The sequence below is a fragment of the Ovis aries genome, chromosome 20 (assembly GCF_016772045.2).
Source record: "Ovis aries strain OAR_USU_Benz2616 breed Rambouillet chromosome 20, ARS-UI_Ramb_v3.0, whole genome shotgun sequence".
Taxonomy (NCBI): domain Eukaryota; kingdom Metazoa; phylum Chordata; class Mammalia; order Artiodactyla; family Bovidae; genus Ovis; species Ovis aries.
In genome coordinates, this window is record NC_056073.1 from 15722477 (window position 1) to 15739142 (window position 16666).

The 16666-nt window shown below is 54.1% G+C and overlaps 2 protein-coding genes across 9 annotated transcripts in view; one reads left to right on the plus strand and one right to left on the minus strand.

Annotated features, from left to right (window-relative positions):
- The first annotated feature begins 9 nt into the window (after positions 1-9).
- Positions 10-10318, plus strand: BYSL (bystin like). The gene is made up of 8 exons (XM_027958998.3): positions 10-168; positions 352-623; positions 4495-4651; positions 6697-6835; positions 7095-7228; positions 7805-7965; positions 8073-8175; positions 8654-10318. Exons 2-8 carry the CDS (start codon positions 356-358, stop codon positions 8997-8999), a joined length of 1308 nt encoding a protein of 435 aa, XP_027814799.1. The 5' UTR covers positions 10-168; positions 352-355; the 3' UTR covers positions 9000-10318.
- A 354-nt stretch (positions 10319-10672) lies between these two features.
- The window catches only part of CCND3 (cyclin D3), a 94730-nt gene continuing 88736 nt past the window's right edge, over positions 10673-16666 (minus strand). For 6 of the 8 annotated variants that reach the window (XM_027958330.3, XM_060402986.1, XM_060402983.1 and 3 more), the window contains 4 exons: positions 16042-16257; positions 12949-13108; positions 12298-12434; positions 10673-11824 (listed from right to left, as the gene is read on the minus strand). In XM_027958330.3, the coding sequence (XP_027814131.1) occupies positions 11657-11824; positions 12298-12434; positions 12949-13108; positions 16042-16212 (636 nt within the window). In that variant the 5' untranslated portion in view covers positions 16213-16257 and the 3' untranslated portion in view covers positions 10673-11656. 8 annotated transcript variants of the gene reach the window in all.

The window sequence follows — 16666 nt, forward strand, 5'->3', positions numbered from 1 at the left end:
TCACTGCCCGACTCCGCCCCGCCCCCGATCCCCTGGTTCGCCGGTCAGGGAATTCCCATTCGCCTGGGCACCCTGGACCCAGATCCATGAAACTAGGAAAGTGTATCTCGGACTACAACCACTTAGAGAAGACAACGTTAAATTCGGGAGGACCCAGCTCCAGGACCCGTGAGCTCTTTTTGGGGGGGGGGGGGGGTGGGACGGGGCTTCTGGCACACCCGGCCTCCAGACGCGAGGGGGCGCTGTGAGCTCCGGTGGGCTCTCGGGCGCTGGGTGTTTACCGCGCAAGCGCACTCGGGGCCTTTTTTTCCTCCATACCCACGTGGGAAACTTCACGGCTTGGTTTTCTAGAAAAATGCCCAAGTTCAAGGCGGCCCGCTCGGCCGGGGGTCAGGAGAAGCATGCGCCGCTGGCCGAGCAGATCCTGGCTGGTGACGCGGTGCGGGCAGGAGCCCGAGAAAAACGGCGGGGTCGCGGAACCGGAGACGAGGAGGAAGAGTACGTGGGGCCCCGGCTGACCCGACGGATTTTGCAGCAAGCGCGGCAGCAGCAAGAGGAGCTCGAGGCCGAGCATGGGAGCGGGGACAGGCCCGCGGTGCCGCGGGAGCGCACCACGCGGCTGGGTGAGTGGGGGGGATGGGGTACGAGGAGGAGGGTGGGTAGCTGGGGCGGACGGCTGAAAGGTGTCTGGCAGGGGAATAACTTGGAATTAAAAAACAACAACAACAAAAAACTGAGGCCCTTGGCAAAGGTAATGGGGTTGGGAGACCCAGCTCTGGGGCAGATTGAGGGTTGCCGGAGCCCTCCACGCCCATTCCTTAGAGTGGCACTCTTATAGGCATCACCGAGGTTAGGCCAGCAGGAAGTGGTTACTCACGCCGCTAAGTTCTCCTGGCATTTATTTACGTGTTTTGTAAGTAATCATGGAATGTCTACTACGCACATCCCGCCGTGCTAGGAGTTTAGATGGTTTAGATAAAAAACTGTAAACAGGGTAAAGGTATACCTAACGTCAGGATCTTCCAGTGTAGCCCGAGAGAAAGAATTAAGTAAGCAATTAGAATAATGCACTCGTGATAAAGTATAGCTTCTCTGACAATAGCATTAGTCTTGGGAGTCAGGTTTCCCAGGTTGCATGACCGTTGTGCTGAGAACTGAAAAGTAGGGAGTGCTCTGAGCACAAAGAACAATATTGTTTCAGGACTAGAAAGGGAGCGAGATTATTTAAAAGATGGTCATTTTTCTCGTTATTACTCTGAGAGTGTTGACCTCCAAGTTGCTTAATCCATTTCTCAACACTCATCTTTCATTTGTCTGTGAGCAGCATTCACAAACGGAGAAGGCAATGACAGCCCACTCCAGTACTCTTGCCTGGAAAATCCCATGGACGGAGGAGCCTGGTGGGCTGCAGTCCATGGGGTCTCTAAGAGTCGGACACGGCTGAGCGACTTCACTTTCACTTTTCACTTTCATGCATTGGACAAGCAAATGGCAACCCAGTCCAGTGTTTTTGCCTGGAGAATCCCAGGGGTGGGGGAGCCTGGTGGGCTGCCGTCTGTGGGGTCGCACAGAGTCAGACACGACTGAAGCGACTTAGCAGCAGCAGCGTTCACAAACACTAGCCTCCTTGCTACAGTATCTTTACTCCGCTTCTAAGACATCACATCCCTGTTTTGCTAGTTTTTCACCTCAGTGGGCTTCCCAGGTGGTGGAACCCACCTGCCAATGCAAGAGATGTTGGTTCAATCCCTGAGCCAGGAAGATCCCCTGGAGAAGGAAATGGCAACCCACTCCAGTATTCTTACCTGGAGAATCCCATGGACAGGGGAGCCTGACAGGCTATAGTCAGGAAAAGTCCACAGGGTCACAAAGAGTCAGACACGACTGAGTACACGCACACACCTCTCAGTATCCTTTGCTGGCTCCTATTCTCCCGCTTCCGACGCCTGCTGGTGGGATCTCAGTTCCCCTACCAGGGGTTGAACCCTGAGCCCCAGCAGTGAAAGCCCAGAATCCTTACACTAGGCCACCAGGGAGCTCCCTTTGCTGACTTCTCGTTTGTTGCCAGCCTCTTCCTGTAGTGCCACAGCATTACATCCTTGGAGCTAGTCTCTTCACCTCTGATGACTTCCCTGGTGCTGTCATCAGGGTTGAGGTTTAAATACTGTCTGTTTGGTAACTGCTTCCAAGTTCATATTCCAGCCTCGATCTCTTCCATGAAACCCAAAGTCTTATATTTCAGCTCTCTCTTTAGCTTCTCCAATTTGAAGTCTAAGAAACATCTCAGATTTAGCATGTCCAGAACAGAAATCCTGACCATCTTGCCAAACCTGCTCCACTCCCAGTCTGCTTCATCTCAATTAATGACATGATGTCCTTCCATTTGCTCCAGGCAGAAAACTCTAGACTTGTCTCTTTCTCGCTCCATATCCAATCAATTAGGAAGTCCTGTTGACTCTGCCTTAAAAATATATCCAGAATCAGATCAGTTGGCACCATCTTGGAACACCATCCTGTTCAAACCACAGTGATCTCTCACCTGGGTGACTGCAGTAGCCTCTTACCGAGAATCCCGTATCTGCCACAGTCTACTCTCCACTCAGCAACTCAGGATTGCCTGATCTACAGAGACCTATATGATCTGTACCTGTTGTCAGTCTGACCTCTCCTGCTCCTTTCCCTTTGCCCTCTTCTCTCCATCCGGGTCAAACCAGCTAGTTCTAAAAGAGATCAGTCCTGAATATTCACTGGAAGGACTGGTGCTGAAGCTGAAGCTCCAGTACTTTGGCCACCTGATGCGAAGAGCTGACTCATTGGAAAAGACTGATGCTGGGAAAGATTGAATGCAGGAGGAGAAGGGGACGAGAGAGGATGAGATGGTTGGATGGTGTCATCAACTCAAGTCCATCCATATAGGCTTCATTGCTCCTTAAACATGGCGAGTCAGGGCCTTCACCCTGGCAGGTCCTTCTGTCCTCGTACTCCTGTTGGTTTCCTCCCTTAATTCCTCACCTGCTCAGAGAGGCCTATCCTGACCACCCCATTAAAAACTGCAACACATCACCCCTGTCTCCACATCACAACTTCTCTACTCTGCTGTATTTCTTTGTCATGGCATTTGTGTTTTTTTTAACATAAAGTACATCATATTAGTTCATTGTCTGTGTTCACCATTAGAACATAAGTTCTGTAAGGGCAAAATGTTTTTCTCTTGTTTGCTGATATATTTCTGGCACCCAGAACAGTGCCTCACATGTAGTAGGCACTGTCATCGTTTGCTGAATGGTGGTTACAAAAGTCTCAGTGGCTGCCCTGTAGAGCGGGAAGCGAATAGAGACTAAAGAGACCAGTTAGGGGACTGTGGAATTATCTAGACAAGAGATGATACTGACCTAGGCTTTGACAGGGCTGTGAAAGCTTTGCGAGAGATTGTGTGAGGTTCAGTGGAAAAGGACTTGGTAGTTGGTTGGGTGTTGAGAGTGGGGGGCAGTGGGCAAGGCAGGCCTGCTGCCTAGGTTCCGGGTTAGCATTGACTGGATGGTGGTTCCATTTACTTAGACGTGGAACACGGAGAATAGACCTAGGAGGGCTGGGAGTGACAGACCGAGATTGAAGTGCCTGGGGGTCATCCATGAACAAGCTGTACAAGAGGCAGCTGGCGGTAGGGTCTGGAGCAAAGAGATTGTAACCCTACGGGTACAGATTTGGGAGTTGTTAGCATGTGGAGACAGAACATCTGGTATGTGTAACCCTCCCCCTTTATTTAACTTTTATCACACAGTATCTCTGGGGGGTGTGTGTGTGTGTGTGTGTGTGTGTGTGCTGCACCTCAGGCCACGTGGGATCTTATGGCACGGATTGTACTTCTCGCTTCCTGCAGTGAAAGCATGGAGTCCAAACCACTAGACCACCAGAGAATTCCTAGCAGACACTCTTGGGCTTCCCAACAAGCCCTCCTGCCAGTGTTACCGAGGTCTAGAACACACTCCTCCAGTTCCCATACTGCCCATCCAGAGCCTAGGCATCCTTCGCATCCATCTTCTCTTCTGAGTGCCTGTGGTATACATCGTCTCTGCCACTCGTTTCGACACTAATCAAACCCTGCCACGCATGTAAGAGAGAGGTGGTAAATGTATGATCTAGACCCAGACTGCCTGCAGTAGGCAAGTCAGTCAACTTTTCTGTGCTTCAGCATTCCCATCTGAAACTGGGTATAATAATAGCACCTGCTCCTTACGGTCATGGTGGTTACGTATGTTATATAACAGTTTAGTGTGTTTGCTCTCGTTTATGGCTATCACTGTCTCATTGGTTCACACGTGTACATTTTGGTTCTCAAGCAGGATGGCACGCCCCTGGGGTCTGGAAGGTAGTGTGCATTTATTACAAGCGTGTGAGGCCCAGACCATATCCATAATGGTTAAAGTTGAGTTGACCTCTGAATTCCTCACCCACTGCTTGGCCTTGCTCACCCATTTCATCTCCCTCTTCCAGGTCCAGGAGTGCCGCAGGATGGATCAGATGACGAGGAGTGGCCCACCCTGGAGAAGGCTGCCACAATGGCAGGGCCGGGCTATCAGGCGGAGGTGGTCGTGGACCCCGAGGATGAGCGTGCCATTGAGATGTTCATGAACAAGAACCCTCCTGCCAGGTAGGGCTGGCACAGCCTGGGATTTGGGAGAGCAGGTCCTAGTAGCAGCTATGTAGGAAAGAAAGATGAGATGCAGAGAAGCGTTTGCTCTGGCAGAGTTTTGAGTCCCCATCTCTGGGAAGGGCCTGAGCATTCATTGCCAGTTTGGGGAGCCACTTTGACAAAAGCGGCGCACCCTCTGAGGACTGCTCTGAATGAGAATGGTGCAGACTCAAGATAGCTCCCCCGCTCTGTCCACCCGTCTTAGAACTGCCTGGATTGCCTGGTGACGTCGCTGCAAGGCCTTATTCTGTCTCTGGGCAATCCACTCCATTGCATTTGGTCTTGGTATGCTCAGTTTTCTTAGCAGTAGGCTCGGTTTCTTTGGCCACATCTCTTTCACACCCTAACTGTCATTTTATCCAGGGTTTTCCAGCCCTTGCACCACTGGCATTTGAGGCTGGATAGTTCTTTTCTGTGGAGGCTGTCCTGTGCAGTGTAGGCTGTTAAACAGCATGCCTGACCTATACCCACTGGACAGCAGTAGTGACCCCCTCCCCGACTCTGTGATAACCAGAAATGTCACCAGATGCTGTCAGATGTCCCCTAAAGGACAGAATCATCCCCCAGATGAGAACAAATTAGAACCACTATGCTGCGTGAAAAACATGCAGGTTTTTAAGCTCCTACGGGTCAGGCTCTGGAGCCCAGGGTTTTGGCCCAGGAGAGAGGTGCCTCCAATGAGGGCCCTCAACCAGTTCATTCTGATGCTGTGATGACACTGTTCTTGGTTCCTCAGGTTGTTTGTGGGTTCACACACTCTAGCATCATTAGTATACTAGTATCGGCGCTGTTAACGCTATGAAAGACGGGGTCTGAAACAGCAAGTTCCGTGGCCATGTATTTGAGCCGTGAAGGCATGAGTCCCTTTCCCAGCTTGCCGCCCAGGATCCGAGGTGGATATCACAGAACGTGTGCTGGTCTCTCCAGAGAGCCTCTCGGTCTCACTCAGCGCCTGTCCCTCTACTTTGGCAGCTCATTCTGACGAGCTTGGCAGGATGGTTTTCAACAGAAGAGTAAAACGGCTAGGAACAGGGGCTCCTGACAGTCTTGAGGGGTGGCAGCTGGTGTCTGCAGAGAGCCCACATGGACTCAGCAGTCAGAGGCCGCTTAGCTGGGGGGCACACATATACCGTAAGGTACCTGGCCTTCAGACCTTGAAAGACCAGGCTTTGACTCTTTCCCCCACTCAAGAGCTCTAGACCGTGGGTGGGTTACTGACCCCTCTGCCTTTTGGTTACCATGTCTGTCGCATAGATGGTACAAGGGAATGTCTGGCTTCTGCCATACATTGCTTTAAAGTGCCGTGGTGGAAGGGGACAGCTTGGAAGTCCTGCCCTCCAAAGACAGGAGTGGTTTGTATATAGACTTCAGCAGCCCCTGAAGGTGCCCTTACCGTACTGAAGCCCAATGTAATGATAATTCTGAATCATCCCAGTCAGATTGTGTGTAAGGAGGCTGGGATAAACTGATCATTCATCTTGGACCTCTCCCCATCAATTTTAATAAATTGAAACAGGAGAGGGGGTATGCCATGCTCTCTTCCTAATGATCCCAGCTCCCAGAAATCTCGGTGTATCACTGAGGTGTGTCTGGCACTCTGAAGAGGTCAGAGAAGGGTTTTACTCCATGTGTTAACTTCATGCAGGTAGGTATGTTATCATCCCTGTTTTATAGGGGAGGGAGCTGAGGCTTAGAGAGGCAGAGTAGCCTGCCCAAGGTCACAGAGGGAGCGGAGGAGCCACGACCTAAACCCAGCAGTCGCCTTCAGAGCCCAGGTTCCTCCCCTCCATGCAACTCGAAGCTCCATCCTCAGCTGAATGACTGCCTGGTCCTTTGTGCTCTGCAGGGATTCTTTGCTGGGTGGGTAGGCCCAGCGTGGACCAAGGTCATACATCCCAGCAAGGTTGCAAGTTTATCAGGGCTCTCGAGAGATGGCGTGGGGTGTCCAGAGCTCCCCAGACAGAGAGTGCGGCCCTGCCGCCCCCTCCCTCCTGTTCCCCCAGGCGCACCCTGGCTGACATCATCATGGAGAAGTTAACTGAGAAGCAGACGGAAGTCGAAACGGTCATGTCCGAGGTCTCGGGCTTCCCTGTGCCCCAGCTGGACCCCCGCGTCCTAGAGGTCTACAGAGGGGTTCGGGAGGTAAGGACTGAGAGGAGAGCCATGACGGGACACCCCCACCAGGGCTCTGGGGGCCCACATCTCTTGTAGGCCTGAGGGCAGGCTCGGGGTCCCTCTCCCCGCTTATGACTCTAGGCTCAATTCCCCACTGAAAAATGAGGATGATACTAGAACCTCCTTACAGGATGGTTGTGAGGACTGAGTGAGTTAATGGACGCGAGGAACTCAGATGGGTGCCTGACAAGCAGCGACGAAGATGGTTCTATTCCCTCCTGCGCAGGTGTTGTCTAAGTACCGCAGTGGGAAACTGCCCAAGGCATTTAAGATCATCCCTGCCCTCTCCAACTGGGAGCAGATCCTCTACGTCACGGAGCCTGAGGCCTGGACCGCTGCTGCCATGTACCAGGCCACAAGGTAGAGCTGATGGGAGTGGGGCAGCCTTGGGTCTATAGGGAGGGCTGGGTGTGGGAAGGACAGGCTTTCCCTCTCTTTGTCGTTACATGCCCTCCCAGAGCTCTCTTGTGCTTCTTTATGGCATCACTTCCCCAGCTTTTCCTGTTTCCTGTTCTGGGGCCAAGGTCCTGTTAAGAACGTCCTGTGATGCATTTCTAGGGGAGAGGCGCCTAACTACAGGGACACAACCCTGCAGTGTCAGGGTGGCCTCAAAAGTCTGTGGCTCCCCAGGCATGTGCAGGTCCCTGGTCACAGCAGGGTACAGGGGACCCCTGATAGGGAGGGGAAGGTGAACAGCTGGTTCCTGTCTGTCTGCAGAGCTCTGGCTTGCCTGAAGACAGACAGTGTTCACCCCCATTCAGGTACATCTTGCAGCCCCTCCTGTTCCCTCTCTAATCTGACCTGGGTGCTGCACTGACCCAGCTCCCTCCCTGGACCCTCAGATCTCTTGCATGCAAATATCATCCGCAGTGATATTTGAAGGGCCAGCTCTTTGAACTGACCTGGGATCTTCCTCCTTCTTTCCAAAACCACTAGGATTTTTGCCTCTAACCTAAAGGAACGGATGGCCCAGCGCTTCTATAACCTGGTTCTGCTCCCCCGGGTACGAGATGACATCGCTGAGTACAAACGACTCAACTTCCACCTCTACATGGCCCTGAAGAAGGCCCTGTTCAAACCTGGAGCCTGGTTTAAAGGTGGGGACCCAGGAGGCGATTAAGAAAGGGCAGGGCCGGAGCTCTTGCAGGACCTCCTTTCTCTCCCTCTGGACTGCTAGTGACCGTGCCCCTCTGCCCCTCCCCAGGCATCCTGATCCCGCTGTGCGAGTCGGGCACCTGTACCCTCCGGGAAGCCATCATCGTGGGCAGCATCATCACCAAGTGCTCCATCCCCGTGCTGCACTCCAGGTAGTGTTGCGGGCTCTGCAGGACCATAGATTGGCCCATCTCGACAGCAGAGTCCCAGGACTTGGGGCGGGGTCGGGACACGTGGGGAAGGAGTCAAGCATAAGCCCTTGGGTTTGCAGTTAAGTCGATGGGTATATGATAACTCCACAAGATTGTCAGTCCCGTGGGAACAAGGTCCCAGGGCCTGGCCCATGCTAGGTGCTCAGTAAAGAGTTGAATGAATGAGAGAGGGGGGAACGCAGGAAGAAAGTAGGTTGGGGCAGAGACATTTGGACACACTCTGAGACAGAAGCAGTCTGAGCCAGACAAGGGTATTTGGCGTGAGTCAGCGTAGCCCGGGTAACAGGTCGAGGGAGTGAGGGGAGGGGAGAAGAATGCAGAGATTTTCCTTTAGGGACAGCACAGTTTAGACCCCGTGGCAGGGCCAGGGTAAGGAGCAGCTTTCCCCCAGCGTTTCCCTGCCTCCCTTCCCCACTAGTGCGGCCATGCTGAAAATTGCAGAGATGGAGTACAGTGGGGCCAACAGCATCTTCCTGCGGCTGCTGCTGGACAAGAAGTACGCGCTGCCCTACCGAGTGCTGGACGCCCTGGTCTTCCACTTCCTGGGCTTCCGGACAGAGAAGCGCGAGCTGCCTGTGCTCTGGCACCAGTGCCTCCTGACTTTGGTCCAGCGCTACAAGGCCGACCTGGCCACGGAGCAGAAGGAGGCCCTCCTGGAACTGCTCCGGCTGCAGCCCCACCCCCAGCTGTCCCCAGAAATCAGGCGTGAGTTGCAGAGTGCCATCCCCCGAGATGTAGAAGATGTTCCTGTCACCATGGAGTGAGGACGCAGCACTCGTCCGGGTCTGCGGAGCGTGGAAGGACTCCAGGATCCCTGATGGTGACTGGAGGTGATTCCGAGCCTTGACAGCTGAAGACCCGGATCAGGGCCAAGACAGGTCGCTGGCCTCTGACTCCCCAGTTCTCAACAGGGGGACCTGAGTAGGGCTGGTTCCCTCTTGCGTTCTAGGCCTGCATCCCTGCTCAGTTCTGAGACCGGACTTGAGGTCCCACAGCCCAGCACTCCCGGGTCCCAGCTAGGGTTGGAATGGGTACTTCCTCTCAGGCTGGTGTCAGGTCACCGGGAGGTGGATAAAGACAAAAGGCAGGTATTTATTGAACCTCAGTGTTTTGATGTGATGGATGGAGATCTTTGCTATCCTTGTTTCGCTGGAAGCAAGCACTGCTTCGCTGGAGGCGGGCACTGCTTTCCCCTCATGCGTAGCAGTGGATTCTTACCTATTTACATGGGAGCCACGTATTTCCCCCACCTTATTCTTCTTCTCTAGGCTGTACCCACCCTGCCAGCCCCTAGAGGGCACAGCCTTTGCCTTCCCCTGACACAAGCTACTTGGGGAGAATACCAGCAACCAGGAGGTTGTTCAAACACGAGAAGGTCTCAGATTGGTTGCAAGAGCTAGAAGAAAGCACCTAGAGGAAGGTGGAAATTCAGGATGAGAAAGGTCAGACCCAGGGTCACCACCAGACCAGTTCCCTTTCTAACTTTCTTAGCCAATGAAAGCGTTCAACCAGGGGTTGGCAAATCAGGGTTGTGTATGCCTGTTTTCTTACAGTCCATGAGAGAAAAATGATTTTTTACATTTTAAATGGTTGGTGGGGGAGGCAGAGAAAAAACAGCAGTATTTTGTGATAGGTGAAGATTATATGAAATTTAAGTTTCAGTGTCCCTAAAATAAAGTTTTATTGGGACACAGCCACATCCATCCACTTCCATGTCCTGTGACTACTTTCACTGCCCCTACAGCAGAGACCAGTGCAGCCTGGCTAGAACCCTGTTACTTGCTTTTGCAAATATGAGTTTGTTCCAACCTAATGACTCTATTCGGTCATAAAGCAAATTTCATTTATATAGTTCTGTCTTGAGACACTAGATGAAAGCAAAAAACTACCCCCACAGAGCCAAGCCAGATGACACAAAACGCACATGCCCAGCCCTGTGCCAACGCCCCCAGCTCACCTTCTGGGTTGGCACCACACCCACATCTGGTGTCACAACGTGCCTTCCACATCCTTCCGACCTCTGCTTCCACAGCCAACTTCAGGTGTTTGTTTTTCAAGATAAAGGGCCATATTTATTACAGTATGTTTCTTAGCCATTTAATGTGTAAAAACACCATCTTAAAAAAAAAAGTGTCCTTCATTAAGTATTTGAGTATTGTGCTTCAGGCCCCGTTTTCCCCCATAAGCCATGTGGCCTTAATTGTGCAGTTTTGCAGTGCAGTGCTTTTTAGAAATGTGCACATCAGGTTCTACAGCAGACCTTCGGATAACACAGGCAGAAGCCACATGGCCCACAAAGCCTGAAGTGTCTGCTCTGGCCCAAGACAGAAAAGGTGGGACGACTCCTGCTCCAGACATTGATTTCTGCCTTCTTTTACCCCATGCAGTCTAGAAATAGGCTTTCCCACAGACTGCCCTCTAATCCAAGAAGCCAAAGTCAGTTTTATTCTAGAAACTTTATTATAAAGGTAGCATGATGGTCCTCAGCCACCAGCCTGGACCTTGTGGCCTCAGGAAAGACCTGTGTTAACAGGGCCTGCCTCCCTCTCTGGACAGGGGGCTTGGTCATCACCAGGTCATCCCCTGCTTCATTCCACAACACCCCCTGCTCCTGGAGGATGGGGCAGAGGGCCAAAGGGAGAGGAGGGTATGGCCCCACTCCAGGCATAGCAGCTCCTTGGCCACAAAGATCCTCTAGCAAGTAGCAGAGGGGAGGAATACAGCAACCACCAGGGTTACCACCCCTGTGGCGGGGGGAGAAGGGCCCCACCACACCCTCATACAGTTGTACTCAAAGTAATTAATAAATTAAAACAACTTCCTTCTGCACTGACACCCCCCTCCCCCCAATCACACAGGAGAAGCTGAGCAGAAAGCAAAGCAAGGAGGTTGGTTCCTGCCCCTGGACGGTGGCCGGGGCCCCTCCTAGGAGTAGCTAGGATTATGCCGGGCCTCCACGTGCTTGGAGAGGGATGTCCACTCTTGCCCCTAATGTGTAACTAGAACATCCGAGGCTTCTTCAGAAAGATCCCAATCCAAATGCAGTAATTAGGGAATCCCCTGGCGGTCCAGTGGTTAGGACTCCGAGCTTTCTCTGCCAGGGGCTCGGGTTCAGTTTTGGCAGTTGAGAGCCCCAGAGATAAGGGAGCCCCTAGAAAGGAATGCTGGTACATGTATTACACCTCAATGTCACTGGCTGGATGCAGGCAGGAGGAGGAGCCGGACTGGCCCCCAGCCGTGGCCGGCCAGGCCCCTTAGTGCACGCTGCAGGGTTAGGTAGGACCTGACCCCCCTGGCTGGCGAGGGGCAAGGGGAAGGAGCCCCCTCAGGCTTCAGCTGTGGCATGATTCCGTTCCTGCAGCCAGGGAGGGACAAGGTCCCCTCCTGCTGTCAGCAGCCACTCGAGGGGGCCTCTCCAGGGCTACAGGTGGATGGCCGTGACGTCTGTGGGAGTGCTGGTCTGGCTGGGCCCCTGGCTGCTGGAGACCCTGGGGGCTTTGGGCGCTGGGCTGGGAGAGGTCTGGGCGGCTTCCCTGAGGCTCTCCCTGAGGGCAGCTTCAATCTGCTCCTGACAGGCCCGCAGGCAGTCCTGGGGACAAGGGGGAGTGGTGAGGAAGGTCCGCTTCCCACCCCGCTTCCCGTCCTCCACCAGCATCTGGCAGCAGGTACAGGAGGACACCTCCCAACACAGGGAAGTCTGGGGAGGTTAGGCCACAGCCCAACCCCAGGAATCAGCCTTCAGTTCTCAGAAACTGGCAAGAGGATGTGGCAAGAGGGTGTGAGAGGGCCTGACATCTGACACCGAACCCCCCACCCCCACTCCTGCATACTGCTCGGCAAGGAAAGGGTACCCAGGGGCAGTGCCTTTCGGCCCACCCGCAGCACTTGCTCTTCTCCAGACCAAGGCAGGAGATAAAAGACCACAGAAGCCACAAAGGTGGGGCACTTGAAACCTGGAGTGGAGACCAGGTTGGGGGTGGTCCATAGCACCCTCTGCTGGAAGCTCAGGGGAAAGTGCTACCTCGTGAGCTGAGGCCATTTGCCCAGCTGCCCAGCACTCACCACTTCAGTGCCTGTGATCCCTGCCAGCAGCTCTGTGAGCTCGTCCCCAGACGTGGAGCAGGCACCCAGGCCTTGCACTGCAGCTCCGATGCTGCCTGTGGCAATCATGGATGGTGGGTACATGGCAAAAGTGTAGTCTAGGAAAGAGAAAAGGGACCATGAGACAAGGGTGAATACCAGCATGCACCTTTTATTTCCCAGGAAGTGCCAGGCTGTATGAATAGAGCACGGGTATACTGGGACACCCCAGCAGTGCGTGGTATAAGAACAGCTGGGGAGAGGGTCAGGGTAGTAAGTGATCCAGGCCAGGAACCAGAGAGTGAATGGGTCTCTTCCTGGTATGGACACAAAATTAAGGTTAAGAGACCTGGGTTCTTGGCCTGGCTTAGTCACTGAGACAGCCTGGGCAAGTCACTTCTCTCTAAGTCCTTGGTGTCCCCAGCTACATACTCAGGTGGGAGGTGGGGGTGGGGGGCTGCAGCATCTCTGAGATCCCAAACAGCTCTGCTGCTTTCTTGTGTTGATACTGGGGGCTCAGAGGATAGAATTTTCACAAATTTTGAAGTTATAAACCGAACCTCCTAGTTCTCTCTCACCTTTCCAAGTCTTCTGATTTCCCTGGCTTGGCACATGTGTGTGTGGGACTCTTACCTGTAGCACAGAGGGCCAAAAAGGTCTGGGCGTGCTTCTTGACCAAGGCTTGTCGGTCGCGGGGCAGAGAGAGCCGGTGCAGAATCAGGGCCAGGAAATCGTGGGCAATCACTGCGGCCAGGTCCCACTTGAGCTTCCCCAAGACCAGCACCTCCCAATCCTGGAGGCAGAGGAAGAGGGCGGGGTCAGTGGCTGAAGAAGGGAAGGGGAGGAAGTAAAGTGGAAGTCTCACAGGGAACGAAGCACATCACACTTGAAGGTCAAGACTCCAGGTCTGCTTTTGAACTTCAGGACTGGCACTGTGGAATGGGGAGTCCAGGGCAGGGAACAGCTAGGGGCACTTGCTTTGAGCATCTATTGATCAACTTCCTAGATGCCAGAACTACATGCTTTACATAAACTGCCTCTTTTAATCCTGCTGGGTTATCTTTTGGGGGTCCAACTGTCCAGGCCTTCTCTCAACTTCCTGCAAGGCTCTGAGCAGGCCTCCAGTCATAGCTGAAAGAAAAGTCTGCAGACCACCATCACCAGGAACTAGAGGCTCTTCTGGTGTGAAGCAGAAAGACTCTCCATAATCTCAAGGATTTGCGAAAGGGGAGATTACTAGCCTCTCCCCCAACTCAGCATGCCCACCAAGTCCACACCTCTTGAAGAAACTGGGGTTAGCGTGAGGCCCTTCCTCCTCTGACACAGCCCCTGAGCCAACCCCAAGGTTCCTCAAAGTGGAGGTTGCCCAACCCAACCCACATCCCCTTGGGGGGACACTGGGGTGGGGGGCTGAAATAGAGCACCCCACTCCACCTCTCTGGCTGAAACCCAGTGCTTAGTGTCTTTGAGTCTCAGGGGGAGAAGTGGAGGTCAAGGCAGACAGGATGGGTCCAGGTGATGATCCCTGAGGGACCAAACCATCTCTCCATCAGTCCCAGCCTCCCTACTACTGCTGGGTCCTGGAAGGAGACTGGGAGCCCCACCCAGTCCACTCCTCTGAGGTTCCCAGCCCTGGCCCTATTTCTGAGTTGCACACAGGAGGATTTCTTCATTGTCTTATCTCAGGAAGGAACTCACGGGTTTGACCCTTCATGGGGTAGAAATGGCAACCCCACCCAATCTCTTTTCGGCCCTCTGTCACAGCTGCCCCTCTCCTGGCCCCCACCTAGGTGTCATGATCTTCAGCCTCTCACAAAGCCTCACAGAAATCAGCCTGGCCTGGAGCCAGAAGAAGTTGAGCAGAGAATTTAGCATTCTACTCCCTGTGCTTATTCCAGGGGTCAAACTCCTAACTCAGAAGTCAACAAAAAGCATCCAGGATCCAAGGAAACATCTGGAAGGCAGCTCGGAGTGGGGACGCATAGGGTCCTGCGTTGGGGGAAGGTGGCCACCTTACCCTCCATCTGGGCAGAGTATCTCCTGAGAATCTCAGTCCTCACATGACAGAGAACACACCCCTAGCAGCTTCCATCAAAACCCTAACCTCTGAGGCCACCTGAGGCCTCAAACACACCCTCCGTGCAGCACCAAGCCAGGACCCTTCCTTCCTCCTCTGGGCCCCCACCTTCTTTGCGGCACAAGGATTATTTGGACTGACCGGAGCTCTCTGATGTCCCTTCCAACTCTGACCTTCTAGGAAGTCATCGATCGGCACGCTCCACCCCCAGCTCAGGCAGGGGGAGTGGGAGGAGAGGACTTTTGGCCTGTTCTGAAAAACTGCCCTCACATAAAGGCACACATCCCATGCTCATCTTTTCACAAAAATGAAGTCCCCTTCCACCAGCCCAAACTCCTTCAGAAACATCTTGCTCTCTAGCCCTGGAAACCAGCTCCACCTTCAGACTTGCCCCAAACTACCAGATTCATCACAAAGAGCTGTGGAGCCTCCCAGATTCCCAGCTCTGGCCTCCTACTCCCATATCCGAGAGCTACTTGGCAGGAAGAGGAATCCCGTTCCCCGACAAGCAGCACTCAGGGGCCCCAGTACCCTGGCTTTCCTGGCCAGCCAATCACAGCAGCCAGCACGCTGCCCTCCTCCCCGGGAGATGGGGCCCAGAGACGCCTCTCGGGTCAAGAGAAGACTCGACTGCTGTAGAGCAAGATGGAGGAAGGTGCCAGCTCACCCCTCTCCCCTGGGTCCCCCGAGAGATGATCTGCACGCTCCCAAATAACCTCTTCCAAATCCAAGCAACTCCCCACCTCCTCTCCAGGCTCAATGGGGAAAGAGAACCATGACTCCCCTGCCCTGCCTCGGGAAGAGCCCAGCCCAAGTTCCCAGCAAGAGGCCCAGGGAGCCACTTCCCAAACCACAGGAGTGACAGCAGCTCCCCACAGGGTTATGAAAGACCTTGGTCAGGGTGGGTGGGCCAGGGGAGAGGGCATCATTATCACATCGGAAGCAGCTGCAGTTCAGCCCCAGTCTGTGCCTCAGCACTTGCCTTTGGCTAAAGGGGAAAAGATGATTCCACCAGGCCTGAAGCAGCTGCTTCTGAGAGCAATTTCTCAGGGTGAGACTAGGGAATGGAGAATGAGGGAAGGAGCTGGTTCTCCTGGGATATAAAAGGAAGGAAGGAAGCAAAGTGGGATGGAACTCCTCGGCCCTTCCTTACAGCAGCTGGGGCCTGGCTTTAATCAGCTCTGGGAGACTTTTTGATCACAAAGTCCACACACTGGGAGACAAGATTCAACCCGGGCGGCCCCTTCCCCCACGTGAAGCACGTTCCACTCCCCCACTCCAGTGGGGGTGCACAGGCATGCCCTGCTGCTGCCAATAAATAACTCCTGGTGGCTGTGTAAACCCAGAGGCAAAGTTCTGGTGAGTGTAGACATGCAGTTTGACTTGTTGCTATCTGGGGGAAAGACCATGAAGGAGTGGCACCCCCTGGAGGTCAAGACAGGGGATCTGGTTCATGCTGGGAGTGCAAGCCTGAACTGGGGCCACCCTGACCATCACACCACACTGTCCCATCTTTTGTCAAAAGAAAAAGAAAAAAAGCTGCTACCCTGCACAGGGGCAGAAAGCCTCCCGAGGTCTCAGCTTCCCCCATCCTGGTACGTTAGGAAGGAGGCAGGGGGTGCTGGCAGGTGGGGAGGGTATGCACGCACCCGCAGCTGGCGCGGGGAGACAGAATGGTCGGTGTAGATGCACAGCTTCTCGATGGTCAGGGGCGTTGTCTCGCGCAGCTTGGAGGCCAGCAGCATGCAGACCGCACCCAGGAGCTGCAACTGCGCCTTTCGGGTGGGGACGCAGGACAGGTAGCGATCCAGGTAGTTCATGGCCAGGGGGAAGACTTCCTCTTCACAGCGCTGCTCCTCACACACCTGGGGGAGGGCGCACAGTCACTTCGGGGGCAGAGGCTTAGGAAACGCAGCAGCAACTAAAGGCGAGGGGTGCGGTGCGCTGAAGGGAAGTGGAATGGGGAGCAAGACACGGGAGGGGGTAGGTGTACTCACAGTGACAAGGACTAACACGCAGGATGCGCCTTCCCCAAGGTGACACCCTCCCACTTCCTCTGCGGTGCCTCCTTTCCCCGGGGGTGGGAGTGGGGGGGGGGGGCGGAGCGGGATACGCCAGAGGCTCCCTTCCTTCAGGAATCCAAACTGAGGCTGATCTGCACCCCCCGTACCAAGGGAGAGGGGTTCGGAAGAGTCACCCATAGAAGCCAGAGAACTGGGACCTTACCCCCATTACTGCCACCCAGTGCACACACCCAAAAGGAAGGGAGGAGAC